The 12,638-nt window shown below is 43.9% G+C and overlaps 4 protein-coding genes across 4 annotated transcripts; all 4 read left to right on the top strand.

Moving 5' to 3' along the window:
- Window positions 1-153: 153 nt before the first annotated feature.
- On the top strand, window positions 154-3,163 carry L199_007414 (uncharacterized protein; the record flags this gene model as incomplete). The annotated part of the gene is made up of 13 exons (XM_064893104.1): window positions 154-278; window positions 346-408; window positions 503-634; window positions 706-823; window positions 896-1,122; window positions 1,196-1,296; window positions 1,354-1,572; window positions 1,639-1,834; window positions 1,895-2,199; window positions 2,267-2,379; window positions 2,439-2,826; window positions 2,885-2,937; window positions 3,005-3,163. 13 exons carry the CDS (start codon window positions 154-156, stop codon window positions 3,161-3,163), a joined length of 2,199 nt encoding a protein of 732 aa, XP_064749176.1.
- Window positions 3,164-4,140: 977 nt separating this feature from the next.
- On the top strand, window positions 4,141-6,236 carry L199_007415 (uncharacterized protein; the record flags this gene model as incomplete). The annotated part of the gene is made up of 6 exons (XM_064893105.1): window positions 4,141-4,504; window positions 4,583-4,788; window positions 4,982-5,286; window positions 5,352-5,834; window positions 5,901-5,991; window positions 6,054-6,236. 6 exons carry the CDS (start codon window positions 4,141-4,143, stop codon window positions 6,234-6,236), a joined length of 1,632 nt encoding a protein of 543 aa, XP_064749177.1.
- Window positions 6,237-6,867: 631 nt separating this feature from the next.
- L199_007416 (uncharacterized protein) lies at window positions 6,868-9,410 on the top strand (the record flags this gene model as incomplete). The annotated part of the gene is made up of 3 exons (XM_064893106.1): window positions 6,868-7,015; window positions 7,084-7,607; window positions 7,767-9,410. 3 exons carry the CDS (start codon window positions 6,868-6,870, stop codon window positions 9,408-9,410), a joined length of 2,316 nt encoding a protein of 771 aa, XP_064749178.1.
- A 312-nt stretch (window positions 9,411-9,722) lies between these two features.
- On the top strand, window positions 9,723-12,228 carry L199_007417 (uncharacterized protein; the record flags this gene model as incomplete). Its single annotated transcript, XM_064893107.1, has 16 exons — window positions 9,723-9,738; window positions 10,006-10,151; window positions 10,246-10,330; window positions 10,413-10,475; window positions 10,541-10,649; window positions 10,715-10,744; window positions 10,807-10,857; window positions 10,989-11,065; window positions 11,153-11,226; window positions 11,291-11,363; window positions 11,446-11,462; window positions 11,545-11,714; window positions 11,778-11,849; window positions 11,925-12,001; window positions 12,073-12,108; window positions 12,182-12,228. 16 exons carry the CDS (start codon window positions 9,723-9,725, stop codon window positions 12,226-12,228), a joined length of 1,143 nt encoding a protein of 380 aa, XP_064749179.1.
- Window positions 12,229-12,638: the final 410 nt, after the last annotated feature.

The following is a 12,638-nucleotide window of genomic DNA, read 5'->3' on the forward strand; positions in this document are numbered from 1 at the left end:
CATTCAACTCTTTCTCATCTTTCCCAACTTCCGATATCCTTCGTCAACAATCAAATAACGTAACAATTCAACCTCTACTTTCAGAAGAAAGAAGAAAGTTATAATCCCAGTCTATTTGCATACCACTTCCTTGATCGATCAACCCCACCGACGATGCCTCGTTCAGTCCACTCACCACTACTTTTCGAGTGTGCTTGGGAAGTCGCCAACAAAGTAGGTGGTATCTATACGGTCATCAAGACCAAGGTGCCAGTGACTACCAAGGAATATGGAGATCGGTGAGTCTGATCATCTCATGAAAGTCCAACATGTGACCTTTCATAGCTGACGTTGGTGTCCTTGTAGAGCATGTTTGATCGGTCCATTGAGCTATAAGTCTGCTCCTATGGAGGTGGATGCCGAGGAGCCGTGAGTCATAACTATTCTGAGCCACTTTGAAGGAGAATTGGCAGTACAATTAGATCCATGACACTTACGATACTGTTCATGTTGTCATTCATAGCGAACCAGGAACACCTTTCGCTCTCACCATCAAGTCGATGCAAGAAAGAGGTGTGAAGCTCATCTACGGTAGATGGCTCATTGAAGGTAACCCAAGGGTATTACTGTTCGATACTGGATCATGTTACGATCGGTGAGTGGTCTGTCAGCTGTCGGATCCGTGAGACATCGAGGACTTTCAGCTGATATTCTGTCACTTTCTAGAATGGACGAATGGAAGACCGATTTATGGAATCTCGCTGGTATCCCTTCTCCACCCAACGATCACGAAACAAATGAGACTATCGTTTTCGGTTATATGGTAGCTTGGTTCTTGGGTGAAGTGAGTGCGGTCGAGAACATAAACAACAACCTCCAACTGATCTAATTGTGTTAATGTGAATTATTGATCCAGTTCTCCTCAAGAGAAACGGATACAGCGATCATTGCCCATTTCCACGAATGGCAAGCTGGTTTGGCCATCCCGCTCTGCAGAAAGAGACATATCGACGTCACTACCATCTTCACCACTCACGCTACTTTACTTGGTCGATATCTCTGTGCGGGAAGTGTAGATTTCTACAATAACTTGCAATACTTCGATGTTGACCATGAAGCTGGTAAGCGAGGTATCTACCACAGGTATGTTCTCTATTTGTCCTTTTGCTGAATGAAAATGGAATTGTTTTCTGATAATACGCTCGATGACATATAGATACTGTATTGAACGATCTGCTGCACACTGCGCAGATGTGTTTACGACCGTCTCTCACATTACCGCTTTCGAAAGTGAACATCTCTTGAAGAGAAAACCTGGTAAGTTGTGCGCTTCCTCACCCATAAAATATCAGCTCACATATCGATATTCTATAGACGGTGTTTTACCTAACGGTCTCAATGTCGTCAAATTCGCTGCCATGCACGAATTCCAAAATCTGCACGTCCAATCCAAAGAAAAGATCAACGATTTCATCAGAGGTCATTTCTACGGTCATTATGATTTCGACCTTGAGAACACCGTCTACTTGTTCACTGCTGGTAGATACGAGTTCAGAAATAAGGGTGTGGATATGTTCATTGAATCTCTTGCTCGTAAGTCTCAAACGTATTAGGCGCAATCAGAAGAGAGCGGCTGACCACTCAATGTTGCGTGTCTAGGACTGAATCATCGACTGAAGGAGATGGGATCTAAAACCACTGTAGTCGCTTTCATCATCATGCCGGCTGCTACCAACTCGTACACCATCGAAGCTCTCAAGGGTCAAGCCGTCACTCAACAGCTCAAAGAATGTGTGAATCAAGTTACCGCTAGAATTGGAAAGAGAATATTTGAACATGCCGCTAGATATTCTGGGTGAGTGTGCTCTCCGTACCCAATGGGAAATCCAAAGCTAATGGAATGGATGCATTATAGTGAACATGGAACGGAAGTACCCAACCCTGAAGATCTGTTGTCAAAGGAGGATAAAGTGTTGATCAAACGAAGAGTTTTCGCGTTGAAGCGAAACTCGTTGCCACCCATCGTCACCCACAATATGGCGGACGATGCGAATGATCCTATCCTCAACCAGTTCAGGAGAGTATCGTTGTTCAACCAATCTTCCGACAGAGTCAAGGTCATCTTCCACCCCGAATTCCTGAATTCGAATAACCCTATTTTGGGATTGGATTATGAGGAGTTCGTGAGAGGTTGTCATTTGGGTGTATTCCCTTCTTATTGTGGGTTCAGCTTACAATTCGTGGCTGCCTATGAAATCTAAGCTGATGTGATCTGACGGATGAATAGATGAACCTTTCGGATATACCCCTGCTGAATGTACTGTTATGGGTATTCCTAATGTTACCACCAACTTGTCTGGTTTCGGTTGTTTCATGGAAGATCTGCTTGAAACTCCTGAGGTAGGTTAACTTCGCCTGGATACTCAATTCAGCCGCTGATCGGATTTTATCCACTCCAGGACTACGGTTGTTACATTGTTGATCGACGTGGTCAAGGTGTCGATGACTCCGTCAATCAATTGACCAACCAATTACTCTCGTTCTGTACCAAATCCAGACGACAAAGAATCAACCAGAGAAACAGGACTGAAAGATTGTCCGAACTGTTAGACTGGAAATCATTAGGATTGGAATATGTCAAAGCTCGACAATTGGCACTTCGACGAGCTTACCCCGACTCATTCGATGATGACGAACCTGATTTCACCGGTGTGCAACGAGTCGGTGCACCCCTCTCTGCACCGGGTTCACCCAAGATGCGAACAGGCATGATGACTCCTGGAGATTTCGCTACCCTCACGGAGGAGATGGAACATCTTGGAACCCAAGATTATATGGGTGCAAAAAGTGAGTTCTCACTTGCTTTTGGTTTGTATGGGCGGCCCTTTCTGACGTTTTGATGCAGGCTGGAGAGGCATCAATGACGATGATGATGAGAACCACTACCCCTTCCCACTTGTAAGTTGAATTACTTTCTGTGCATGGGTAGACATGTGCTAATGCGATATTCTGTCTGGTATGGTAGGTCATGAAACCAAGAAATCGAAGTGATTCGCTCGCCTCTGCAATCTCGGGTACAGCCACTCCCTCAGGCGGTAGAAAGTTATCTGAGAAAGATTTAGCTAAAGCTGATGCTGTGTTGAGCAGTATGGGTCAGAATGGAAATGGAGTCAATGGTCATTAAGGTATTTCTTGTAAATATTTTCGGTTTCATCCTAAATCCGAATCTGAATTTGAAGGGGAGGAGAACAAAGGAAAGAAGGTAGACTAATGAAAGAGCGGAATTTGATATATAGCTGCGTATCTCGTATCTTTCTTTACAACTTCCCAAACTATGCTTTTGCTTGTTGAACAGAACTGAAAAAAAATGCATCTCATGTTTTCGTTTCCGTTTCTGACTGAGTCTGAGTCATCTCGTACGTTATCTGAGATCTGAGATCTGTCTTCATGATCTGCCAACTCAGTCTACTGTATACAGTACAGTTACGCTCTTAGTCGGTCATTACCGCCGGCCGGGTATCGCGATTTACAGGTTACGATTTGCGGTATTTTGACCTTTGTTCGGTGATCCGCTGACCGCTTTTTACGGCAAGGGTAACATAACCGAGGATCTGCAGTACAAAATTAGTAATCAGCTCAGTTCGGGCAAAGCAACACAAACAAAGAAACCGAGCTCCTCTCCCTGTCCCCTTCCTTCCCTTGCTCGTATACAGTACTCGAGATGAATATATATCAGTGTTGTAGCATGTGCATATGAGTGATTTTTCTTGATTAGTGATCACTGAGCATTACATCTGTCGTCGGCATCTGTCCTTGTCCTATACAATACGAAAGATCCCAAGGTTCGGCGTCGGAGTAGCACGTCAATAGGATAGTCACCTCGGACCCCAACTTGATTTATCATTCATTAGTAAGTCGTTGAGTCATTTTCTTTACATCCTTCGAGCATCATGTATAACCTCTGGATATATAAAGGATAGGTTTACTTGACTGATACTTGTCTCATCATTCAACCCAGCAGATCATCAAATTAATACTCAAATACTACCATCTTATCTTGACGAGCTATAATCGATAACAACAAGATCAACTTGACCAATGTCAGATCCTAATTATCTATCGAATAACACGTCTATACACACCGTGTCGAAGACACCCACCATGACATCCTCACCACCCTCCCCTTCCGCAATCAACAAACCGAATTTCGGACCGAGTGCACCAGAAGATCAACCTCTACGAAATGTCAATGGTCCAACGACCACGACTACCAATGATAATGAGAAGACGGCCAATCTTAGCAATTCACCCACGAGGACTTTCAATTCACGTAAATTATCAACTTCATCTCAAAGAGATAAAGATGGATTCACGCCGTTGAGGGTGTATGAGAGTCGTGATGCCCATAACAAGAAGATGCCCGAAGCACAAGTAGCCAACAATGTAGGACCCGCCAAAGCTATTGCGGCGGGTATGATTAAACCTGAAGATGGACAGAAGAAATTGGAGAAATTCAAATATTCTTGTGAGTACAATAACCGATAGTCCTAACTTCTTGCATACCGAGGTTGAGATTAAGATTGCTGATATATGTAATTTGTAGTCTTCTCACCTGAAATAGCAATGTTCAGAAAATTAGCTTTCAAAATGATCATTGGTACTGTCGTAATTACCATCTTAGTCATGTGGATGACCTTGCCGTTCTATTGGGGATCGTTATGGAAATCTAATAGATATACCGATAAACTGACGGTGAGGATCATTGATAGAGATGGCGGTGAGATTGGTCAGGCTGTCACCCAAGGCTTGGTGAGTTTCGTTTGCTCCTTTATATCTGGCTTATGGATATTATTTCTATCTCACTGTTCAAACATTCCTCAATATCATGCCTTTACGTTGTCGATCACCCATACGTTATATTACCCCCATTTTGTATCTTATCTTTTATCGATCCTGGTGAAGTTCTAAAAATAGACTCACCTTGCTGATGTTCTTTCTCCAGTTGGCACAAACGAATCTCCGATACTTTATCACCTCCCCATCTGAGTTCCCTGATATCGCTTCGATCGAAGATGATATAGTGAACGAAGGAGCATGGGCATCGATAGTTATCAATACCGGTGCGACGACAGATCTCAACCAAGCCAGATTGAATGGAAATGCCAGCTACAATGGATCTTCGGCTATTGATGTCTTTTACGCTCAGGCTAGGATGGAAACTGCCGTAAACAGTTATCTGTTACCTTATATGCAACAGGCTCTCGGGGGGATCTTAGGTCAATACAATGCTAGGTCTGCTGCACAATAGTGAGTGACCTTAGCTAAATATTATCGCAAAGGCTTTCTTCTGACATAATCCTTTGTTCATCTAGTCTTCAAGCAAATGCCAACAATGCTACAGCTATAAACGCCCTTGCTGCCGCTCCTACTACCGTGTCCAACCCCGTGTGGTATACTTTGTTCAACTTACGACCGTACAATCAACCTGTCGCTCAGGCAATCACTTTAGTCGGATTGATTTACATGTTGATTTTCTCTTTCATCATCACCATGTCGAACAATGCCGTTAGGGAAATCATCGCGCCCTTCTTAACTACCAGGGCATACCTGATTTATCGAATTGTCGCTCCACTATGTCTCTACTTTGTCATTTCGTTCTTCTTCGCCATGGTCAATTTACCGTTCAAGATCCACTTCGGCGCTCACTTCACCTATGCTGGAGGATTCTTCTTATGGTGGTTCACCCTCTTCCTCGGTATGGGTGCTGTGGGCTTATCAACCGAATTCATGATCACTATCCTTGGCCCGAGATTCATCGCGTTCTTCTTATTGCCCTTGATTATCGCTAATGTATCGTGAGTATACAATTCTGTGCTGTGCTTTGGAGTACGGAGTAAAAAGCTGACGCTTCATGCACACAGAGTCGTATCTCTTCCTCACGAATTGCAACCTTGGATATACAGATACGGTGTGGCCATGCCATTCTACAATGCCTCAAGAGTCGTCCGAACAGTGAGTTTCCATCTCCAAGTTATTGCTGAGCATCATGTACTGATATAGTTCATGCATAACAGATCATCTTCGATACCAAGAATGATATCGCTGAAAATCTAGGTATACTGCTAGCTTGGATCGCAGTCAACATCATCACAATCACCTTGACGACTTGGCTTTTCAGACGAAAGAGTGTCAATCAACATAACAAGGAAGTGGGTGAGAACGAGATGGATAATCTCGAAAGGATTGATGAAGCGTGATCTGCCTTTTAACAAGGGGGGAAACGCAAAAGTCAAATCATCTATAGGTGGGATATGGAAATTGAATGTCCGCATAATGATGTCTCGGATCTCGTACATACTCAACAATCAGACCTCGATATAGCTTTATAATACAGCGATGTGTGAATCAAATACCTATCAATGTTCAACTACATGTTATGTATGCATCATGTTGAAGGAGGGATATTTTTTCGAGCCTACTGGGAGCCTTAGGACTGAGGAATTCACACGGCTATGACACTTTGCTGTATGCATCTGAATTCCATGAGAACAGCATAGAGGAAAGAAAGTATTGCATCGCATTGATAATTCGCATATCTATGCGTTTCTGATCCCTCATACTGTCTTTGGGATAAAATGTGACAAATGCACTTTTCAAAAATTGAACTGCTTTGATCGGCCGTTTGTTTTTGCGATTTTTGAGATTTCGAGAATTTGGATATTTCGAAAACAATATGGCCTAGAATGTTTGTATCCTCTGTTCATACATCATCTGTATCAACCCAAGCAAGAGAGTGTCTGTCATTGAGAACAGGAAATAGGCAGATCGGAACATAACCTTCAATCGCCGTCTACTCATTGTCGGCCCGCAACGATATCGTCTCTCAACATGCTGCCTCGATCATCTCTCGCCAGAACCTCGATGGCCTTAGGATCAGCGTTTTCACGTAGATCCGTCCTTGCCTCAAGGACCGTCCTGAGACCTACGCCAGTTTCCAAATGTGTCTCTTGTCTGAGTACTACTCAGAGCTTACAATGTTAGTCAAATCTACACATTTTCCAGCATACGATGGGTGTTAAAGCTAATAGATGGCATGTGATACAGCTTTACTACAATCCCGAGGATACTCAGCTGCTGCTCAACCCAAACATGACGATGATTTCTTTGTCACTGAACCCATCCAATCTCAATCTTCCCCTTCCACATCCACCTCAACTGCTACACCTTCATCCTCCGCTTCTACCTCGCCGTCAACAGAAGAAGACGGTTTCTTCGCTCCATCCTTGACCGACCGATCATCTTCCACCTCAACCCTAAACAGTACAAGTGGTGTCGACTCAAAGACTGGCCCCTCTGTTGAACTGGTGCCTTTCGAATCTCTCAAGGGCAAAATAGATCACGATACACTCAAAGCGTTGACATTCAAGCCGTTCCAACTTAAAGCCATGTCTGAAGTGCAGAAGAGAGTATTAGGTCTGATGCCTTCGTTAGGTGGCGGGAAGCTCAGAGGACCTGCTAGGGAAGCTGCCGAAGCTGAAGGAGTGGTAATTGAGGAACAGACGTCGGAGGCAGGGAAGGAAAGAGAAGACTTATTGGTGAAAGCTAAGACTGGTACGGGTAAAACCATTGTGAGTAGCTGGGCTGTCACCGTTTTCCCAGAAGCAAAAAAAATCATACATATCGATTTGCATGCTGGTACAAGATTAGAACGGCATCATCTGCTACCCGCAGACGCAAGTTAGGTCTGCCAAGCACGAAGGCTGATCTCCTCACTTTGCTCGTTATAGGCCTTCCTCGTTCCAGCTATCGACGCACGTATTAACAAGGTCAATGAGCTCATCAAGACACCCTATCCAGATGGTACCTTACCTGACAGAGCCGCACAGGGTAGAAATGAGCGAGCGATCACCCGATCTCACGTTGGTACCTTGATTATCTCTCCCACTCGAGAATTGGCCACTCAAATCGCCAACGAAGCTTTGAAGCTATGTACATGGCACAAAGAGATGCAGGTCAGGCTACTTGTCGGTGGAGAGTCGAGGCATCGACAGTTGAAAGATTGGAAGAGAGGTAGAAAAGACATCGTCGTTGCCACTCCTGGAAGATTGAAGGATCTCTTATCTGAAGAAGAAGTCAAATCAGCCGTTGAATTTACCGATCTATTGATCTTGGATGAAGCTGATACTTTGTTGGATATGGGTTTCTCACAAGATTTAAACCATATTATATCCCACCTACCGAAAGAACGTCAAACTTTCCTATTCTCCGCTACTGTATCTCGAGAAATCGCAGCGATCGCCAGGAAATCTTTGAAACCGGGACATAAAGTGATTGACTGTGTGCCCAAGAATGAATCGAATGTCCACCTTCATATCCCTCAACACTACACTATTGTTCCCTCGGCAGCAGATCAAATACCGCATATCCTCCGACTTATCGCTCACGATCAACTCCTCAATCCTCACAGCAAAGTTATCGTATTCCTGAACACTACTAAACTCACCATGTTGACTGCGACCCTTGTACGAGAATTGAAAGAATCGTTACCAAAGGATATCAACGTCTATGAGATTCATTCGAGATTAGATCAGAATCAACGATCGAGAGCGTCAGAAAGGTATAGAAGAGATACCAAACCCAGTGTATTGATCACTTCGGACGTTTCAGCGCGAGGAGTAGATTATCCCGGAGTGACCAGGGTTATCCAAGTGGGTATACCCGCCAGTTCTGAACAGTATATTCACAGAGTAGGAAGAACTGGTAGAGGTGGTAAAGAGGGAGGAAGAGGTGATTTGGTATTATTACCATTCGAGGAAGGATTTATCAATCGATTACACAAGATTCCTATCAAACCTGTTCCAACCAGAGATTTATCGGCGGAAGTACATGCGTTAGCTAGAAATGCGGATGAAGAGTACGCCGATAAATTGGCTGGAATCAACGAAGCTATCACTCAACTATTGCCTTCTTTAGACTCTGAGGCTATCGAAGAGGTATTCACGTCGATGATAGGTTATTATATGGGCAAATCGGATCAACTTGACGTAAACCCCCATGAGATCTTACAAGGGTTGAAAGATTGGTCAGTGGAAGCTGCAGGGTTACAAGAACCACCGTACCTCTCCCCTGGCTTCTTACAGAAGCTGGGTCTGGGAAGCAATAGGAGATCAGGAGGTGGCGGTGGTGGGTTCGGTAATAGGTCAAGAGGTGGATTCGGCATGAACAAATCCCGTTCAACCGGTGGTGGTGGTGGGTTTGGTGGATCGAGAGATGGAGCTCATTCGGAACCTAGAGTAAGAAGTGGGAATTTGTTTGGAGGAGGGGATCGATCAGGTTCAGGTGGATTCTCTAACCGAAGTGGAGGTGGTGGGTATGGTGACAGAGGAAGTAAAGGTGGTAGTTTTGGCGGTCGGGGTGGAAGGGATTACTAAAACTTAACCGTACCATTCCCATCTTTATAAATAGAAATCATCATGATTCACTCAACCCTCCTCATTTGTCATACATCTACCCCTCGCACGTAATTTAACGCATATAACTTTGTTTACATACAGTATATCTTATTTACATGAAGAAACACACTTGTTGTATTTTGATTAGACTTGATTTACAGAATTACTACTTCACATGAACATGCATTACACACACCACTTTTCAGATCAAACGAAGACACTGCATGTTCCGATCATATTACATATCGCTGAGCTGGACAAATCCCATGAGATTCTCAGCGACAGAGGACAATGATCGCAAATTATTGTGAGTAAGATGACGATGTCGATCATCAGAAACCAGAAGATCATCCGATAATGACTTTCCTTTGAGGGAGTCAAACTGCCAAAAGGAAGGTTGAAGAAGACCATGAAAGGATCCTTAGGTATGTTCAAGTTTGTGTAAGATCTATCTTCAGACGTCTTCAAGTCGGTATCAAGCCGTCTGAATATATAGGCTTTGGGTCAGACGATGCGAAACATATCCTCATTCTTACACTTAGTACCATATACAAAGACGAAACTCTAATTTGAGCACATCCAACAAAGACCGACCAAATTGATAATCCTCAGGACCAAAGGGACGTCAGGCAGTTCATACAGAGAATCAAGTATCCCAAAAAAGGTGATTTCCTGTTATCCGCTCATCGAGGATTCAGATGGGATGGTGTACCAGAAAACGTAAGTGTTCGATAGTCGATGTACATAATTTATTCACTGCCACTTGTACTGTACAGCCATACTGAGAAGCTTATCTGTATATTATGATTTACAGAGTCGAACTTCGATTAAGAGAGCTGTCGAACATGGTATGATCTGTGTTGAAATAGATATCAGATTGACTTCAGATGGTGTACCAGGTACATATCCCTCTCACCACCAGTTTCATTTCCAATCGCAATAAACATTGACTTGTTCATCTCACAATTGGGTGGGATATAGTGCTGTTCCATGATCCGACTCTAGGACGAGTCACGAACATTGCTGAATACATGGGCAGATCAGGTGAGTCTGCCACATTCCTTCGTTTCAATGAGAAATCACTGGGTGTTCTCACTGTTTCGTTACAGATGGCTATTCTCCTTTCACTGGTAAGGGATATAGTCCCTTGATTGAGCAGACACCTTGGAAAGGGTGTATTGAGGATCTGAAGTTGAAAGAGGAACATGGCGAGATATGGTAAATACTATCGGTCAGAATATAGTGAGGTAGATGTAGACTGACACTGGCTTTGCGATATGCAGTGACAAGGGGGTTTTAGACTTCAAATCACTGTGAGTCTTTCTAAATCTGCACCGTGGTACGATGTCCAACGAGTGCCCATGTTTGTACCTAGGCTTGACTTGATTGAGGAAGAGAAGCTTGATATCGTCCTATTCATGGATATGTGAGTGAACAACACGGTCGTTCTGATCCGGATGAAACGAGGCTAGAAATTATTTGCCCTAGTAATGAGCTCACTACTATAGACTTAAACCGTAACCAAGATGGATGAGCTGACGGTTCTCTCATTCACAGCAAATGTAAAGAGGCTATGCCGATCATGTACGAAATCATGAAAGATAGGAAGAACGCCGCTGGGGTACCTGCCCTCGGTGAGCAAGCCTTTCCTTTTTGTGCTCCCAAGGCCTGGCCTTCGAGTCATCGTATTCGTTACTGATATACATGACTTGACACCACAGAATGGTGCGTTTGGAAAGTATTTGTACATATGTATGGACATCCTCAGGAACTGGAGGAAGAAGCTTGGTGGCAGGTGAGTTTGCTTTTACAAAATCGCTGACTGAATTCTTGTTAAACCGATATTTCGTCTTCCACAGGACGCCAAGAGGATTGGTCAACCCGTTTACATCCCGGTCTACGAGCCTTGGCCTACAAGGCAGATTGAAGATCGTGGGTATCCTCGATACAGCAGTAGTCCTGACTGCTTCCGTACTCTGGTGAGGATCAACCGCTGACGCGATTCCCCATCCAGCCTTGAAATCAATCAAGGTCAGTACAGTACATATGTCTTGCGTTGAAGGGTGCCGTATCCGATCTATTGGTATATTGACTTGTCAGATACTTCTTCTAGGCATTCTCACACCACCCCAATGTGACTGCTCTCGAGATCGGTTTAAGAGCACCAGGCGGATATATGCAAGATTTACTCGATTATGCCACTTCGCCCGAATGTCCACTCAAGAGTATCGGTTTCTTCGCTGCTCTGGGTGATCTGTGGAGATACGACCACAAGGAGATCAAGTGAGTTATTTGACTGAATGCTTTAGCCTAGGGAATTAACCACTCATGCAAGTCTTGGTGCAGTTTTGATCTAGGTGATTACAAAGTGCCTTGGGAGTTAGATGAGCAATTTTCCCATCTTTACTTCAGAATTGAGTAAGTCCGAGAACGGTCGACTGGTCTCTACGCCATCTATCATCGCTGACTGTTCCGTTTGTCTCCCACATGAAGTAATCCACCGCAACCTCATGATGCCCTTCTTATCGAGGGTGGTTCTCCTGATGGACATGACTACAGAGCCGATCTAGGTGAGTGATCGGAACAATTCGACTTTTTCCTTACCTGTAGAACGATAGATTGACGTGTATTGATAACACAGCCCGATACAAGAGACTTGGATTCACTTGGACCATCAGTAAGTATCTGCTTTTTACACCTGGAGAAATTAGAGAGATATTAACCTCCTATCTGCGGAAACTCTTTGTTAGCTGATCGAGGAGAGGAATTGAAAAGTAAAGGATTGATCACTCAATAAGATATTTTATATAGTACACGAGTCTCTGTGACAGAGAGCTGTATCGCACACTCCAATATTCATATGTATATGCTACCCATCTATCATGCATTTACTATGCTGACTATGGATATGAACAATTTTAGCCTCATTGGCACTGCAGCTTTCAATCTGTCATACATGCGGCGTGATACTGACTCTTTCGTCATTCTTTGATAGGAACATGAGTCGAGGTGAGCAGGCAAGTATGTGGCCCACAAGAAGAGCCCAGAGCACTTGACCACCTATCCAACCATTCATAGGTAACAAGAGGTTAATGTTATTGTTTCAGCGACTTGTATCGCCGAAGCGATAACAAAGATAGAGTGTATCCTCTGAACTGAAACAGGTCAGACAGAGGGAACGAGTCAATTCTGGGTCGGAAACTCGCT

The sequence above is a fragment of the Kwoniella botswanensis genome, chromosome 2 (genome assembly GCF_036426115.1).
Source record: "Kwoniella botswanensis chromosome 2, complete sequence".
In the NCBI taxonomy this organism is placed as follows: Eukaryota; Fungi; Basidiomycota; class Tremellomycetes; order Tremellales; family Cryptococcaceae; genus Kwoniella; species Kwoniella botswanensis.